Genomic DNA, 19364 nt, shown 5'->3' on the forward strand with positions numbered 1-19364 from the left:
CGTTTTTATTGAAAACATTTTTGGGCACGTGACATTTTTTTATCGCTTTTTATTCCGATTTTTGTGAGGAAGAATGACCAAAAGCCAGCTATTCATGAATTTCTATTGGGGGAGGCGTTTATACCGTTCCGCGTTTGGTAAAATTGATAAAGCAGTTTTATTCTTCGGGTCAGTACGATTACAGCGATACCTCATTTATATCATTTTTTTATGGTTTGGTGCTTTTATACGATAAAAACTATTTTACAGAAAAAATAATTATTTTTGCATCGCTTTATTCTCAGGACTATAACTATTTTATTTTTTTGCTGATGATGCTGTATGGCGGCTCTTTTTTTGCGGGACAATATGACGTTTTCAGCGGTACCATGGTTATTTATATCTGTCCTTTTGATCGCGTGTTATTCCACTTTTTGTTCGGCGGTATGATAATAAAGCGTTGTTTTTTGCCTCGTTTTTTTTTTTTTTTTCTTACGGTGTTTACTGAAGGGGTTAACTAGTGGGACAGTTTTATAGGTCGGGTCGTTACGGACGCGGCGATACTAAATATGTGTACTTTTATTGGTTTTTTTTTTTTATTTAGATGAAGAAATGTATTTATGGGAATAATATTTTTTTTTTTTTTCATTATTTTGGAATATTTTTTTTTATTTTTTTTACACATTTGGAAATTTTTTTTTTTACTTTTTTACTTTGTCCCAGGGGGGGACATCACAGATCAGTGATCTGACAGTTTGCACAGCACTCTGTCAGATCACTGATCTGACATGCAGCGCTGCAGCCTTCACAGTGCCTGCTCTGAGCAGGCTCTGTGAAGCCACCTCCCTCCCTGCAGGACCCGGATCCGCGGCCATCTTGGATCCGGGGCTCGAGCAGGGAGGGAGGTGAGGAGACCCTCGCAGCAACGCGATCACATCGCGTTGCTGCGGGGGGCTCAGGGAAGCCCGCAGGGAGCCCCCTCCCTGCGCGGTGCTTCCCTGCACCGCCGGCACATCGCGATCATCTTTGATCGCGGTGTGCCAGGGGTTAATGTGCCGGGGGCGGTCTGTGACCGCTCCTGGCACATAGTGCCGGATGTCAGCTGCGATAAGCAGCTGACACCCGGCCGCGATCGGCCGCGCTCCCCCCGTGAGCGCGGCCGATCGGCTATGACGTACTATCCCGTCCAGGGTCAGATAAGCCCAGGGCACCTCGACGGGATAGTACGTCTAAGGTCACAGAGGGGTTAAGGTACCGTCACACTTAGCGACGCTGCAGCGATACCGACAACGATCCGGATCGCTGCAGCGTCGCTGTTTGGTCGCTGGAGAGCTGTCACACAGACAGCTCTCCAGCGACCAACGATCCCGAGGTCCCCGGTAACCAGGGTAAACATCGGGTAACTAAGCGCAGGGCCGCGCTTAGTAACCCGATGTTTACCCTGGTTACCAGCGTAAAAAAACAAACAGTACATACTTACATTCAGCTGTCTGTCCCTTGCCGTCTGGTTCCTGCACTGACTGCTGGCCGTAAAGTGAAAGTGAAAGCACAGCACAGCGGTGAGTCACACAGCGGTGACTCACCGCTGTGGCTGTGCTCTGCTTTCACTTTACGGCCAGCAGTCAGTGCAGGAACCAGACGGCAAGGGACAGACAGCTGAATGTAAGTATGTACTGTTTGTTTTTTTACGCTGGTAACCAGGGTAAACATCGGGTTACTAAGCGCGGCCCTGCGCTTAGTTACCCGATGTTTACCCTGGTTACCAGTGAAGAGATCGCTGAATCGGTGTCACACACGCCGATTCAGCGATGTCTACGGGGAGTCCAGCGACGAAATAAAGTTCTGGACTTTCTTCCCCGACCAGCGATCTCCCAGCAGAGGCCTGATCGCTGCTGCCTGTCACACTGGACGATATCGCTAGCGAGGACGCTGCAACGTCACGGATCGCTAGCGATATCGTCTAGTGTGACAGTACCTTTAGGATCTGCTATAAATTTGAAAATTGAGACAGTGGATGAGGTGGTGAAGGCGTGTGTGGTTCTCCACAATTATATTATTGATAAAGAGAGAGTCAACGTGGAACTCGATGAACCCATACCAAATCCATTGCCTGATTATCAAGCTCATCCTCTGCGGACAACTGTGGAGATTGCTCATATGAGGGACCAATTTGCTGCATACTTTGTTTCCGATGTTGGGCGTGTTTCATGGCAAGATCAAATGGTTTAATTCATCTTGGTATAATGATACAATAAAAACACTGTCATGTAAACACTGTTGAGTCCATGTCATTTTACCAGCCTATGTAATGTTATTTAAATGTTGTTATAATGTCCCCTGATTGTCTAATGCGTTGTGTTTTGAAATAAAGTTATTGTGCCTTTCCGTTTTCACAAAACAAATCTCCCATATGTTTTTCCATAGTAAACAAATTTTACAATCCAATGTTATATAAACTAATGTGTGTCCCACAAAATTTATGTGAGCACCAGTACCCAAATGGACTGTGACAAAACAAAAAAATATTTCAGCCGTGTGTTCCATAGTTTTGACATATAACATGATCGGCTCCCACCTTGTCAACCATTTTTAATCTTGCAGACTATTTGCATATGGAACCTGGCTTGACAAGGAGGGAGACGATCATGTTTGCACAACTCTACAGGGTTAACACTATTGCACTCAGGATGCTAGTATACGTCCAGAGTGAAATAGTGGCGACACTGTGAACATTGCTACCACCTCACCTGACCAATATTCTTATGGTACCGTAATAAAACGATTAGCCAACGATACCGACCAGTGATACGACCGGACCGTGATCGTTGTTAGTCGTCACGTGGTTGCTGGAGAGCTGTCACACAGACAGCTCTCCAGCGACAAAAAAAGAGCAAGTCCCCGTGTAATCTGGGTAACCATTGTGTTATGAAGCGCATGGCCGCACTCACGATGTTTACCATTGTAAATGTAATTTAAAAAAAAAAAATACCCTTACATTCCGGTGTGTGACACGTCCATCGCCGTTAGCTTTCCGTACTGTGCCAGCCCTAAAGCACAGCACAGCGTTTATTATTAAGTCAACGGTGTGCTCTGCTTTACGGGCGGGAATGACAGTGTCAGTCACTGTGGAAAGATGACGGCGAGGGACGTGGTTGACACCTTTTTTTTGGGGGGTATTGTTCACTTTTTTGAGTGTTTAAAACACTGCGCTAGTAACCCAATATTCCCTTGTTTACAGCAAAGACATCGCTGGATCGGTGTCAAACACGCCGATCCAACAATGACAGCGTGTGATCAGTTACCCCAAAAAATTCCTAATCATTCGCTGACACCTATAATCTCCCAGCAGGGGCCTAATCGTTGGACGATTTCAGAAAAGATAACGTTGGTTACTGACAAAAACCAACTATATCGTTACTGAAATCGTTGTGTGATGGTACATTTTAAAATTGATATATTGAGCAATGCTGTTTGTGTTTGTAACATCTCATAGTACAATGAGCGACAGCCCTATAAAAAAATGAAAAAAATTTTGATAAAATATTGTCAGACATTGCACATCAGGTGTTACAAACACAAGATTTGTTTATACGGCGCACGGTGTGATTTGGTGCAAACTTTATTATAGACAATAAAAACTCAGTATTTTTGAACAAAATAACAATTTTATTTGGGACACAAAAAAAAAGAAATGGGAAATGTTAGGGGGTATCGATATCTGCGATTAAGGGGGATTGATATCCCCCACTTTTGGGGGGTGTTGAGGAGACCGAGGAGGAGGACGAGGGGGAGGAAGCAGCATACTCTATGACACTAGACGGGATGCCGACATCAATCCAGCCAGTTGACTGTGGCGAGACTGCCAAAGCAGGAGGTGAGGGAGGAGGAGGGACGACCAGTGTCCTTGGCTGGCTACTCCTGCTCCGGGTAGACCCAGGCTGTGTACTTGGTGTGCTCCTTGTAGACCCAGGCTGGGTACTGGGTGTACTCCGTGTAGACCCAGGCTGGGTACTGGGTGTGCTCCGGGTCGACCCAGGCTGTGTACTTTGGGTGGTTGTTTTGGGAGCAGCCATAGCCAAGGTTGTAGTGCTTGTCGTCTTCTTCTTTTTTTTCCTCCTCTCTCCCTCTGGGTGTGGGTCGGCTTCCCGTCTGTGTGCCCTTGAAGGCCTGGCAGGAGCAGAACTTTGGGGCTCTGTTCTGTGGTGGCGGTGGCGGTGGCCCTCGGCACGCGGAGCTCTGTGGTGGTGCTCTGCAGCAGGAGTCGGAGTCATGGCAGCCAGCGATGGTACTGCATGCACTGTAGTCGCTGACTGCATGACCCGAGCCTGCTGCAGAGCAGTGACATATGCGTTGTTGCATGCCTGCATGACCGAAATCTGGCGTTCCGGCGTAAGATGTTCAACTATGCCCTTCTGAATGGCACTAAAAAATGTTTGGCCGGCCTCGAGAGCTCCGATTCTATGGTTTCAAGACGCCGGTCGATATTGGACATTTTATCGCACAGCGCCTTGAAACCATTCTGGAATACGGTGCTCAAATGTAAAAATTCGGGCAGGATCTCCCTGTCCGAGGCCCGCTGACGCTGTCGGGAAGACCCGAAGGAAGGAGCGACAGAGGCCTCGGCCAGGGGAACATCTGATGGACCGGCTGCCGGTTCGCCAGATTGTGGTGGTGCAGACCTGCTCTCGCTGTGGGATGGCTGCGACGGTTCAGATGGCGCTTCACGAAGGACCGCTCCAGAGGGTCGGACAGTCTCGCGGGTGCTGCTGTGTGTTCTGTGAAAACATAAGGAAACCATTAGTATACTAAATATAACATTTCACATGCGTCATTAATTAACTTTACCTATTTTTAATATTGACACTGCATATGCCGCATCAATATTAAAAAAAGAATGCATTTATTTATTTCAAAATAGTCACCCATGGTTGCGGTTTGCAACGCCCGACAATTACGCTTATCGTTGGAACTGCCATGACGTCACGGTCATGTGACCGAGACGTCATCACAGGTCCTGCGAGCTGAGCAACCATGGGAACATAACCTGCCTTGCAGTAGAAGGTATGCCGTGTCTATTATATTTTAAGTTTTTTTGTGTAAAAAAACTGGGATACACCTGGATGGGCAATATACTACTCCACTCTGAAATATTGCCCGGGCATGGCCAATCTACTATCTTTCTGTGTTCTGTATACTTCGGATTTCAGGGAAAAAAATAGGAAGTCAAGCTCACCATTGTAGTAATCCCAGAAGGCTCGGAGCACGGAGACGCTGTGTCAAGCGTGAGAAGACCAGAAATGAAGAAAAAATTCGAGGTCACCGAGGCGTGAAAAGTAAAAATTAAATACTTTATTCACTTCAATCAGAAGCAGAGGATGAAACATCAGCACAATACAATAAAAACACTATCTACGCGTTTCAGGTCTGATGTTCCCTGTCACCTGAAACGCGTAGATAGTGTCTATTGTATTGTGCTGATGTTTCATCCTCTGCTTATGATTGAAGTGAATAAAAGTATTTATTTTTTATTTTTCACGCCTCGGTGAGCTGGCATTTTTTTCTTCATTTCTATACTTCGTACTTGCCAAAATAAATGGCTGGGCAATAAGCTACGTGGCTGGAATATAGTACGTGAATATGCATGTTGTAAAAACTAGGTGTGTGCATAGGTACTATACTTACTCTCTGCTGTCAAGGACCGGTCGCAAGAACTGCAAAATACGGTTATATTTGTAGACAGAGGTCCTTGACGCTGCAGCACCACTACGGATCTGTCCCTAATTTTTCAGGCCCCTCTTGAAACGGTCCTTCATGGAGCGCCATCTGGTCTTCAATTGTTTAACTGTGTATAAATTAAAAAAAAAAAAGTTTTAGAGAAAATATTGAAAACGATTACGCAACCGTGTGCAATCCCAATAGAAGACATCACAGACGGTTGTGTAATCCTGGCATGATGGGTCACAGCAGCATTTTGGAAATACTTACGAAATTTAGCTTTGCCCGTGGGGGAAGCGCTGTCGAAGCCATCCCACAGCGATTGTGCCACCTCTATCCACAAACGGCGCAAGATGCCCTGGTCCGCGTGCCGGGGGTCACGGCTGTCCCACAACGGGCCCCGTTCCTCTATGGATGCCACCATCATGTCAATGTCCAGTGGGTCATCATGGGCCCGTTGTGAAACCTAGAATAAATGGAAAATATTAATGTTTGCAAGATAAACATCACCTACCACCTCCACCACCCCCCCTACCACAACCCCCCGTACCCGCAAAAACAAAAAACTTAAAGAAAAAAAAGGAATAGGTTTGACATAAAAACTTACTCGCCGTCCTGCAACCACAGCTTGGTCCCGTGGTCTCTGCTCCTGCTGCCTCTGTTCCTCCTGGCTCTCCTCCTCACTTGAAGAAGCCTGTAAAATAGTTTACAAAAAGTTGAGTGACCCATCTACAAATGACAGCGAATAGTAAGCAACAGTAGATCATGTACTCACCGGACTCCTCAGCGGTGGGGTGTGGCTTGAGTCGCTGGCCATGACTAATGCAATTCTGAAATACAGAACAAAATAAAATTTATCCTATGCACAATACAGCGGAACATAGTAAAATATAAAAAAAAAAAAAACATTTACATTTCAACCACAAAGAACATTGCACTCCAACTGAACTAACGCTGAGCAAACAACACTGCCACATTGATTAAAAAAAACAATGGCAGAGACAACACAATGCCAGAGTAAACAAAAGCCTAAAGATAACAAAACAAATACACAACAGACCCTATGTCGTAATCCAAAAAGAGAGTTTTTTTAAAAAAAAATGTACAGTATGCACGGAGCAACCCAAAAAACACAATAGATTTTTAAAAGGGAAAAATTAACAACCCCCAAAAATTAAGGGCAGAAACGGCAATACAACACCATACTTTACAATAAAACCGACAGGGCCGGAGACAATAAAAGGCCATACAACGCCATACATCACAACCAGAAACATACAACAATGTCTTTACACAACCACAGTGCAGAACATAATACACAACTTGCAAAAAAAATTATTACATTTAATAAAAGGGAGCAGAATCATTCTATACTACCATACTTTACAATAAAACCGACAGGGCCGGAGACAATAAAAGGCCATACAACGCCATACATCACAACCAGAAACATACAACAATATCTTTACACAACCACATTGCAGAATATAATACACAACTTGCAATATAAATTATTACATTTAATAAAAGGGCGCAGAATCATTCTATACAACCATACTTTACAATAAAACCGACATGGCCGGAGACAATAAAATTCATATAACGCAAGAATAAAACATCACAACTGAATACAAAAAAACACCACCAAACCAAAAAATGGAAAAGAAAAATCTATCCTGGAAAGAACAATAATCAAGGCCGCATACAATGAAACGCCATCCTATACAACGCCATACATCACACCCAGACTAAAAATACAACAATATCTTTAAACAACCACAGTGCAGAATATAATACACAACTTGCAAAAACAATTACAAAATAAAACATGTAGAAAATGCACAGAATCATTCTATACTTACATCTCTGGACAGCAGATGAAGAAAAAAAGACAGTCTGGTCTGATGTGTAGCCTGTAGATGCTGCAGCAGAAGTGACAAACAATCCAAACATTTTCTTTATATATGGGGGATGTTTTTATCACTGTTTTCACTGTCTAGACACTGTCTAGACACTTTTTTGTTTAATTTTATCTAACGACGCATGCGTCGCACAACGCACGCACGATGCACACACGCGACGCAAGTGCGTTGTCAATTGGTTTCAATGGGAGATTGTAACGCAATGACGACGCACGAGCGACGCAAGTGCGACGCATGCGTTTTTTAGACGCTACAAAAATGCAACATGTAGCGTCTCCGACGCCACCCAGGTGCGGAGAAACGACGCATGCGTCGTGCGTTTTTACAAAAACGCACGACAACGCAACGCATGCGTCCCCAATGATAAAGATAGGGGCGCATGACGCATGCGTTGTCGTGCGTCGACGACGCAGCGTCGCATGACGCTAATTTGAACGTAGCCTAAGCGACAAATGTGCGAACAAGGACTCACATCCAGCTGAAATAGGCCCTGACGTTGGCGGGCACACCTGCCACATGGGCTTGATCACAATCGCACTCTATGTGACCACGATCAGTACGCCCCCGATTTTTACTCCGGTTACTGTTCATATAGTGGACAAAATACAGTGTGTCCATAAAGTCATGGTGCACTTTTGCCCAGTCAATGGAAAGCAACAAAAAATTATAGAAATGTGAAATCTGCTCCAAATAAAATATAAACTCTCCCAGTTTCATACCTATTCAGTGCAGTTCGATTTGGGCTCCATTTGTTGCCCTACACAGATCCAAACGATAGTGAAGTTCTTACACCACACGGGTAAGGACGCCTGGTGTAACAGAGTGAATAACGTCTGTGATTCTCTGTTTTAAGTGATTAATGTCATTGATACGTTCAATGTACACATGTTGCTTCACATAACCCCAAAAGTAAAAGTCTAAGAGCGTCAGATCCGGGGATCGTGGTGGCAATGGCTTGACAGAAACCCTGCCTATCCACCACCAGGGGAATATTCTATCCAGAAACTCACAAACAATGGTGGTGTAGTGTGGAGGAGCGCCGTCCTGATGAAAAATGACACCTTCTGGAAATTGTGGCCCTGCATACAATTCCAACATGTCAAGATACGTGTTTGCCGTCACAGACTGCTCTGTGAAAAAAATGGGCCTATCACCTTATCATGCATCAGGCCACACCACACGTTCACTTTAGGGGTGTTTCATTCGTACTCAACGTAGGCATGAGGATGTTCAGCAGCCCATATTCGGACATTATGGCGATGAACATGTCCACAGATATGGAAGGTCGCCTCATCGCTAAACACAATCTTCTGCAAATATCTTGTATCACTGTCGATCTCATGAAGCATATCTGTAGCAAACACGCATTGTTTGGGTCTATCCGCCGGATTGATAGCGTGCAACAGCTGCAATTTGTACCCCGTAAAACAGAGACGTTTATTTAACACCTTATGAACTGTAGTCTTGCTTAGGTGTAATTGACGAGCACACGCATTCACAGATTTTTTTAGGGCTTCTTAGGTAGCTATCCCGTATAACATCTACAGACTCGTCACTGAGTGATGGCCTACCAGAGCGGGGTTTCTCCACCAAACTACCGGTTTCCTTCAACTGCTTATCCCACCGAGTAATGTTATTCCTATGTGGTGGCGCTTCGTTATAAACGCACCGATATTCACGAAGCACTTTGGTCACGGATTCTAATTTAGCGAGCCAAAGAACACACTGACCTTTCCGCTGTACCATCCACATCTTGACTGGCATGGAAAACTACACAGCTGGCATAAGCTTGAGGTTGCATGATGTCACAGATCTGGCAGAGTATTACTCAGAGATCAGTTTATCAAGGGTTAATCTGACTGGGGGCGGAGCAACAGCTTAAATGAGTTCGTGTTGTTTGATTGATTCTTGTTATCTCTCCTCATTAACAGGTCTGATATGATTGGGCCAGAGAAAGGGCGCCAAAATGTAAACTATAAATAGATCCTGTGACTGGACAAAAGTGCACCATGACTTTACGGACACACTGTATATCTAATCATAAGACAATTAGGTCTACTTTACTTTTATATATCTGTTTATATGGGTGCATGTATTTATGAATGGGAAAAATGGCTTCAACTTACTCAGAATGTGTATATGGGCCCATAAAGGGTGCTTGTTTATTATGACCTAATTTATGACTGAGATAAGCCATGCCACTTTTTCTAAACCCAAAATTGATAGAGGTAGATGGTAAAAGTGTCTAAATACAGTGCAGATCAAAAGTTTGGACACACCTTCTCATTAAAGATTTTTCTGTATTTTCATGACTATGAAAATTGTAAATTCACACTGAAGGCGTCAAAACTATGAATTAACACATGTGGAATTATATAATTAACAAAAAAGTGTGAAACAACTGAAAATATGTCTTATATTTTATGTTCTTCAAAGTAGCCATCTTTTGCTTTGATGACTGCTTTGCACTCTCTTGGTATTCTCTTAATTAGCTTCAAGAGGTAGTCACCGGAAATGGTTTTCACTTCACAGGTGTGCCCTGTCAGGTTTAATAAGTGGGATTTCTTGCCTTATAAATGGGGTTGGGACCATCAGTTGTGTTGTGCAGTGTGGTGGATACACAGCTGATAGTCCTACTGAATAGACTTAGATGGACCATCATTTATTTTTCAACAGGACAATGACCCCAAACACACCTCCAGGCTGCGTAAGGGCTATTTGACCAAGAAGGAGAGTGATGGGGTGCTACACCAGATGACCTGGCCTCTACAATCACCAGACCTGGACCCATTTGAGATGGTTTGGGGTGAGCTGGACCGCAGAGTGAAGGCAAGAGGGCCAACAAGTGCTAAGCATCTCTGGGAACTCCTTCAAGATTGTTGGAAGACCATTTCCGGTGACTACCTCTTGAAGCTCATCAAGAGAATGCCAAGAGTGTGCAAAGCAATCATCAAAGCAAAAGGTGGCTACTTTGAAGAACATAGAATATAAGACATATTTTCAGTTGTTTCACACTTTTAGGTTAAGTATATAATTCCACATGTGTTAATTCATAGTTTTGACGCCTTCAGTGTGAATTTACAATTTTCATAGTCATGAAAATACAGAAAAATCTTTAAATGAGAAGGTGTGTCCAAACTTTTGATCTGTACTGTACACAACAAATTTGTGATTTACCATGTACTTTTTTCACATTTTATAATGTTTTTACTTTGTGACATTTACACGGTTTGCCGGAATGGAGCAAATGACAACAAAAAAAGGTAAGCTAAAGCAACAAGCCAGTTTTCAGTTTTCATATTTTAAGGAATGGGCTAATTGTTTAAGAAGTGGTCTGATTGATGTGTGCAATATTCACATTTTTTGTAAAGGGAAGGAGATTTATTGTCACCGTAGGCATAGCAGAAGATTAATACATTTAGCAGGAGATCGGACCACCCCTGATGCTCTCACTGACTTATTTACATAAAGATTCATCGTTGATATTCTCAAAGATGGAATAATTATTTCCAGCAAGTATGGCGTCTAAACTTGGCTTTTACTCTATCCAGCAATGTAATTAGAAGACCCGAAAGCTCCTGACAGTTCCCATTATACTAAGGAATAAGACCCAATGTGCTGATATTGCTTCTGAATTCTGATGCAGATTTTATTATTTTTTGCACAGGCCCTTGTGTTGTGTTATTATTTGGAGAAACATGAAAAAGAATTATGTATGGAAGATAAAAGCATAATTGAAATAGGATCTGGGACCGGACTAGTTGCAATTGTGGCTACATTACTTGGTAAGTATTTCTAAAATGTATGTAACACCCCAAGTTCCTGATTGTTACAGTGGCATTGCTTTCCTCATGGGGAGAGTGATGTCATGCTTGGAAGCAAGGAAGGATTCCTTTTATCAGGTATTCACAAACATGCAACATGTTCTTACTCCAGGCCAGAAGGGGGAGCAGTTTGTGGGTGGCTCCCCTATATATATTCTGGCTGGAAGGTAAGTTAGTGAGTAGTCTGTCAGTAGTCTGCCAGAGGAGAGAGCAGTCAGACAGTGAGAGTCAGGAAGACTGAAGGGGCCGTGTAGCCACGTGAGGTGCTGCAGCTCCTGAAAGGACAAGAAAGGAAAGGAACAAGCTGTAGAGAGCGTGAAGGAGGAAAGAGGCACAGGAGAGTGAAGAGCTGGAGAGAGAAGCTGCAACTGGGCTTCCTTCACACTGAGTGCAGATACCGATAGCCGGAAGACCGAGGTTGTGGGGGTAACTCTATCCGGCGGACAGCAGATTGCAAGTTACCTGTCCACCATTGACACCCGAGGACACAGTAGCAGAGTAGAGCCTGGGTCATGATAGAGATCCTACAAAAAGTCTCAAGCTACCTGTCGTATGGGTAATGTCCTACCTAAAGGAGGACAGAGAGAAAAGGTGAGGACCCTGTGTGAGGCCTAAGGCAGCAAGGGACTACACCACAGAGCTAGAGGGAAGGCTTCCAACTGCACCTGGTAAAGGGGATTCCAGATTTGCTTCCAAGCTGGCCGGACCTTACCTGTACCTGTGATCCGGTACCCTGGACTGCAGCTGCCTGAATTCATCAGTAAACCAGGTAAAGAGACTGCAATCCTGTGTTCTCCGTTTATTCCCGTCACCACACCATCCTTGCCAAACACCTCGGGAGCCTTGGGGACCCAGCTTCACCTGTGGGAAGCCATACCATCCCTGCTGCCACAACATCACCCCTGAGGACCCCTTTAAGCAGCGTCGGTCACCCCTGACCGAGTACCACAGTTGGCGTCACAAACTTTATTATTTCACAAACCCCTTTAAAGACCGTCCCTTTTACTTGGGCGCCCAGGGTCACGGACCGGGTCACCGTGATCCTGTGATCCGGTACCCTGGACTGCAGCTGCCTGAATTCATCAGTAAACCAGGTAAAGAGACTGCAATCCTGTGTTCTCCGTTTATTCTCGTCACCACACCATCCTTGCCAAACACCTCGGGAGCCTTGGGGACCCAGCTTCACCTGTGGTAAGCCATACCATCCCTGCTGCCACAACATCACCCCTGAGGACCCCTTTAAGCAGCGTCGGTCACCCCTGACCGAGTACCACAGGTGGCGTCACAAACTTTATTATTTCACAAACCCCTTTAAAGACCGTCCCTTTTACTTGGGCGCCCAGGGTCACGGACCGGGTCACCGTGACACATCCCTTTATGTACTGGACCCAGTACCGAGTACCCCACGACCCTGGCAGGCATTCCATATATATAAAAAATATAAAAATAAGGATAAATATTTCCATAAATGAAAAATCCTATGTAGCTGAAGTCTACTCTTTCAGAATGGTACTGTGCTCGGGTTCAGAAATAAGGGTCCTAAATATGTACAGTATGTCAATTTTATTCATAAAATAGAAATATATTTCTTTATTATTTATTTACAGTTCATGTGTTTATCACGTTTAGTTAGGGACGGTTGCAAAGCGGTGAGCTAGACAAAAAAAATAAAAGTAGGACCACAAATTCTGCACTCAATAATGATATTACCAGTTCGTCCACTAACCCATAGCCTATTTACCATATAAGATGACCTTTTAACCCCTGGAAATCTTCTTAAAAGTCGGGGGTCGTCTTATATGCCGGGTGTCATCTTGTAGGGCGGGTGCGGACCAATGTGTATATGGTGGGTGGGGGGGAGTGGCCCCGATGACGAAGAGAGGGGCGTCTCACAGGGAAGGTGTAAGTGGAGTATCCCCCTACTGTATTACCTCATTGTGGCAGCGATGCTCTCTGTGCTGGGGGGTGGTGGCGGCGGCTCCTATTTATGCAGCGTGGGGTTTCTGTGCTCGGTGGCGGTGGCTCCTCTTTGTTCAGCGTGGGAACTCCGCCGGCATTTCCTCAAAGCCCGGAGGCCCTGGCAGCTCCATTGCTGCGATGCGGTGGCCTCCGGGAAAATGGCCGCTGGGGGCGGCGCATTCTCAGATTCAGATCTCGTCCTGAGATCTCGGGAGACGAGATCTGAATCTGAGCATGTGCTGACCCCAGCGGCCATTTTCCCAGAGGCCACCGCATCGCAGCAATGGAGCTGCCAGGGCCTCCGGGCTTTGAGGAAATGCCGGCGGAGTCCCCACGCTGCACAAAGATACGCAACCGCCGCCTCCCAGCACAGAGCCCCCACGCTGCACAAAGAGGAGCCACCGCCGCCACCCCCCAGCACAGAGAGCATCGCTACCACAATTAGGTAATAGGGGGATACTCCAATTACACCTTCCCTGTGAGATGTCCCCTCTCTTCGTCATCGGGACCACTCCCTCCCTCACCATATGCACATTGGTCCACACCCGCCCTATAAGACGGCACACGGCGTATAAGAAGACCCTCGACTTTTAAGATGTTATATTTTAACTGGAAAAGTTGGGGGGTCGTCTTAAAAGCCCAGTCATCTTATACGCCGGAAAATACACATGAATAATACTTGGCAATCATGCATCTTATCAGGTATGTGTAGATGGGACATTATCAGCTCATGTCACCTCCAGATGCAACAATGAACGGTGCTGGACAAAGCAGTATATGTTTAAGTCAAAAGATTCACTTAAAGTAGTTGTCCAGTGAAAACAAATTATCATCTATCCACAGAATAGGTGGTAAGTAGGTAGGAGCAAACCCGAACTGTAAAGTTTAGGGTCCATATCAGACGCCCAGTGTGCAGTACTGAACCATGAACTTTTCACAGGATACTATTACTGTTCAGGTTTGGATGCTTAAAGGGAACCTGTCAGTAGGGTTGTGCACAGTAACATACAGACAGTGTCAGGTCGGCACCGTTATACTGAATAAAATGATACCTTGGTTGATGAAATCCGTCTTTTGGCTGTTTCTTAATCTTTATTTTTAATTTTGTGTTAATGATATGTTTGTGTCCTAGGGTGGGGTTCATGTATGTGGGGTGCTCTGATTAGGTATTCATAATGCAGACTGCTGACAAGTTATTGATCCCTCACTGACCTACCCTCTAGTTTGCATAATAAATACCATTGCATACTGAATAAAATAAAAAAAACGCTTCTGCAGACAGATGCTGGCCGTGGCACCTGCGCTGCAGTATAATCGCATATGTACTTTGCACTTATTCCCTTTTGCAGATTTACTTGACCGAAGTAAAAAAAAAAGACAATTTGAAAATGGCGCCCGCCGCGCATGCACGGTAGCAGCTATCGGCAGGCGCCGGCAGCCACATCTTGCAGGAAAAGAAAAAAAAAACTCCTTCACCAAGATGGCACCGCCCGCTCCTGCGCAGTAGGAGCTCTAGGAGATTGCCGACAGCTGCTGTTGCGCATGCGTGGACAGCACCATCTCGGTGGAGGACTTTTTTTTTCTCCAGCAAGATGGCGCTGCCGGCACCTGCGCAACAGCAGCTATTGGATCTCTATACAAACCGATAGCTGCTACTGCGCAGGCGCGGCGGGCGCCATTTTCAAACTGACTTGTTTTTTTACCTCGCTCAAGTAAATCTGCAAAAGGGAATAAGTGCAAAGTAGCCATGCGATTATGCTGCAGTGCAGGTGTCACTGCCGGCACCCGCCTGCAGAAGTGTTTTTTTTTTTTTTAATTCAGTATGTGATGGTATTCATTATGCAAACTAGGGGGCAGGTCAGAGAGGGATCAGTGACCTGTCAGCAGTCTGCATTATGAATCAGAGCACCACATACATGAACCCCCGCCTCAGGACACGAGCATATCACCAACACATAGTAACATACATAGTTAGTAAGGCCGAAAAAAGACATTTGTCCATCCAGTTCAGCCTATACAACAACAATAACACAAAACTAAAAATAAAGATGACGAAACAGCCACCAGACTGATTTCATCAACCAAGGTATCATTTTATTCAGTATAATGGCACCGACCTGACACTGTGTGTAGGTTACTGTGCACAACCCAGCTGACAGGTTCCCTTTAATAAAGTTTGTTGAAGGGTTGCAGAGCAGCCAATCAACAAGCTTATAGGCTGTGGGCACTTTTGGATCCAGCAGTCATGCCAAGTATTGACATGGCCGTGCTCATTCGGCGCAGCACATGACCCAGCCTGTATAAATTCTGGACCATGTGTTTCGCAGCCATTGTGCTCTGATTAGTATAGGGACAGGACACAGCTGGAGTGAGGGGCAATGTTAGCGCACTCTGCTAAAAAGCCGCTTTGTACTCTTCACTCATATCTGTATGAGCACTGTACCAAAAGCTGCTGTGTGTACTCTGCACTCATATCTGTGAGAGTACTGTGCTTTTAAGCCCCTGGGTGTACTCGGCAACCCTGCCTATGGGAGTACTGTGCCAAAAGCTGCTGTATGTACTCTCCAACACCACCCCAGTTGGAGTTCCACCTTGTGGGTACGTTGCATGAGATGGTGAGGGAAAGGCAGAAGTGAAGCTGCAGAGCAGACGGACGAGCGGCATCAGGGTGAGAACTGTAAACGCGCGCACAGACGGCCCGCACTTTTAGCAGTAGCTCTTGACATATCTGTGTAATTTTTAAGGAAGTTCTGCACGTCTAAATTCAGCACATGCGCCAGGCAAGGGATGTGCATGAAACTGGCTAGGCACAGGTGCTATGAGATTTCGCCTGTTATCGCATACTATCAGGCCAGGCTTGATGTTTATAGTCCCCAACCACACATCCGTCTGTTATTTGATCCTCATTCACAGGTCCTGCGTGGTGTTGGATTTTTCCCACAAACATATGATTTTCAAAACAGCCTGTTGTTAGCTCCTGGCTGTGCTGAAGTTGGTCATGCAAGTGTTACAATGACCTTATGAGGAGGTGGATCCATAGCTCCTGTGCAGATTTTTCCCCCAAACAGATGGGTATCAGAACAGTCTGCTGTCATTTCCCCTTGGCTGTGCTGAAGTTGGTCATACACATGTTACATTGACTGGATAAGGAGGCAGAAGAGGAGGCAGTGGCAACATGGTACGGTGGTGGTACGACTTGCTTCAAAACACTTTCTGCCTCAGACCCAGCCACCACTACATTTATCCAGTGAGCAGTTAGGGAGATATAACCTCCCTTGTCAAATAGTTTGATGACTTATCTGATTTATCCCCTGCAAGACTAAAGGTACTGTCACACTCAGCAACTTTCCAACGATCACGACCAGCGATACGACCTGGCCGTGATCGTTGGAAAGTCCTTGTGTGGTCGCTGGAGAGCTGTCACACAGACAGCTCTCCAGCGACCAACGATGCCGAAGTCCCCGGATAACCAGGGTAAACATCGGGTTACTAAGCGCAGGGCCGTGCTTAGTAACCCAATGTTTACCCTGGTTACCATTGTAAATGTAAAAAAAAAACACTACATACTTACATTCCGGTGTCTGTCACGTCCCCGGCGTCCGCTTCCCTGCACTCCTCCTGCATCCTGTGTAAGCGCCGGCCGTAAAGCAGAGCGGTGACGTCACCGCTGTGCTCTGCTTTATGGCCGGCTGGCGCTGACACAGGATGCAGGAGGAGTGCAGTGAAGCGGACGCCGGGGACGTGACAGACACCGGAATGTGAGTATGTGGTTTTTTTTTACATTTAATGGTAACAAGGGTAAACATCGGGTTACTAAGCGCGGCCCTGCGCTTAGTAACCCGATATTTACCCTGGTTACCAGTGAACACATCGCCGATTCAGCGATGTCAGCGGGTGATCCAGCGACGAAATAAGGTGCTGGCCTTCTAGCTCCGACCAGCGATGTCACAGCAGGATCCTGATCGCTGCTGCGTGTCAAACACAACGATATCGCTATCCAGGACGTTGCAACGTCACGGATCGCTATCGTTATCGTTGTAATGTTGTTCAGTGTGAAGGTACCTTAAGTTATAGGACAAGTCTTGCAGAGGTTGCACAGTGCCCATTTAAATTCCTCCAATTTATGTGTAATAGGAATAACAATCACCATATGGCAATCATGAAACATATGAATAATTTCTACTTGTTTTAACTAAAATGGATTGATATGTAAAAATCTTTCTCTGAACCAGGTGATAATATTCAACAAATGTGTAGGTGCTGTTTTGCTTCCACACAGCGATACCAGATAACTATTTATAAAAAGCTCCACTGTCACCGGCTGAGGCTCGCACAGTATCTCCAGCATATGCAAGATGGAGTTCCCCTTTGTGGGTACGTTGCATATGAGGCAGGGAGCAGGATGGCAGAAGTGACCCTGTACCGCAGTCAGGCAAGCAGCAGGGTGAGAATGCCATAAGTGCACTCACACTGCTCTCAATCTCAGACCGGATGAGGAAACGGTGGAAGGAATGGAGGAGGAGGAGGCAACATGGACAGAGAAAAGGCAAGGGTCCGGCCTTGGGGTGCAGTAGCAGCCAACTTAATAACTGACTCCATGTGGGGTCTAGGACCCCATCACCCCATTGCATCATCACACCTCTGCAGTCTGCCTGCAAATCCTTTCATTCTCTCCCAATTCCACAACGTATCCACTTCAAGCTAGTAACACTGACCTACAATGCCATCCATATGTCTCCCCGATATATCTTCAAACTAATCTCCCACCACATAATTTTTGGTCTTACCAAGAACTCCATCTCTCCTCCACAGCTGTACGTTCCTCATCCAATCACCTGCAAGACATCTCCAAAGTATTCCCCATCCTGTAGATTTGTGTCCCAATACATCCGATTATCTCCTACATTTGGAACTTTGAAGCGTAACTTGAAAACTCATGTCTTCAGAACCGCTTATAGCCTGCAATGACCCCGCTGCCACCTCACCAACACCAGAGCTGCTGCAATCCCTGAACCTACTGTCTCCTTCCCCATTATCCTGTAGGATGTAAGGCTGCAAGGGCAGGGTCCTCCCCCCTCTGTACCTGTCTGTCAACATTAGTTTGTTCATTGTAATTTCTATTTGTGTTTTGTATGGAACCCCTCCTCATGTGCAGCATCATGGAATCAATGGTGCTCTAATAATAAATAATAATAATCCCCCGCATGACGTTCCACACAGTCTTCATCCCTCCTTGCTGGTGTACACAAAGCAGACAGCTGCAGCCATTGGCATCTGTGTTTCGTCATCAGCCTCATCAGAGATGTGCTGTGGTGGTCCGCTGACCGTTTGCACTATCCCTTCCACGTAGTCATCATTCAAGAGAACAAGTGATTGGGCATCAGTGCATTCAATGTCTTTGAATTGTGGGGCATGGCCAGGTGGATTGCCCACGGAATCACAGTCAGCAGAGTCATCAAAAAGCAGAAGTGACTGCTACTTGACTTGGAACTCAGACTGTTTGTCTGATTTGCAAGGGGTGAGGTGAAAAACAGATGCCCATGAGCTGCTGGTGCAAAATCTGCGCTTTCAGCAGGGGACAGGGTGGAAGACAAAGCAAAGGAGCTCAAGGCACTCTCAGCCAACCAATCTAAAACCACTTCTACTTGTTCTGGCCTCACAATTCATCCAACGGTGCTCGGTCCTACAAAATTACACAGATCGTCCTGTTGCCTGCTTGCAGCAGAGGAAGGTATTTCATTAGGGCGTGCAGCAGACACAGATAGTCAATGCCCTCTCTCCCTGCAGCAGCTACACCACCACCCCAAGCACCACGTCCACATCTCCTATTTGATGATCTCATTGTTTTCAACCCAAAAAATTGCAGAGTATTATTATAATGAGAGAGAGTGGCCAGATGATTGCACTCCCTGTTTTCTGAGTAACTCCAAAAAAGTCAATAAAAAACAAAACATAGAAACAGTGT

General features: G+C 45.5%; 1 protein-coding gene across 1 annotated transcript in view; it reads left to right on the forward strand.

The window, feature by feature from the left end:
* The window catches only part of LOC138671690 (protein-lysine methyltransferase METTL21E-like), a 48938-nt gene that overhangs the window by 13451 nt on the left and 16123 nt on the right, over positions 1 to 19364 (forward strand). Inside the window, exon 3 of the mRNA XM_069759850.1 lies at positions 11284 to 11401. Within this exon, the coding sequence (XP_069615951.1) occupies positions 11284 to 11401 (118 nt within the window). The remainder of the gene's footprint in view (positions 1 to 11283; positions 11402 to 19364) is intronic.

Source organism: Ranitomeya imitator, chromosome 3 (assembly GCF_032444005.1).
Source record: "Ranitomeya imitator isolate aRanImi1 chromosome 3, aRanImi1.pri, whole genome shotgun sequence".
NCBI lineage: Eukaryota > Metazoa > Chordata > Amphibia > Anura > Dendrobatidae > Ranitomeya > Ranitomeya imitator.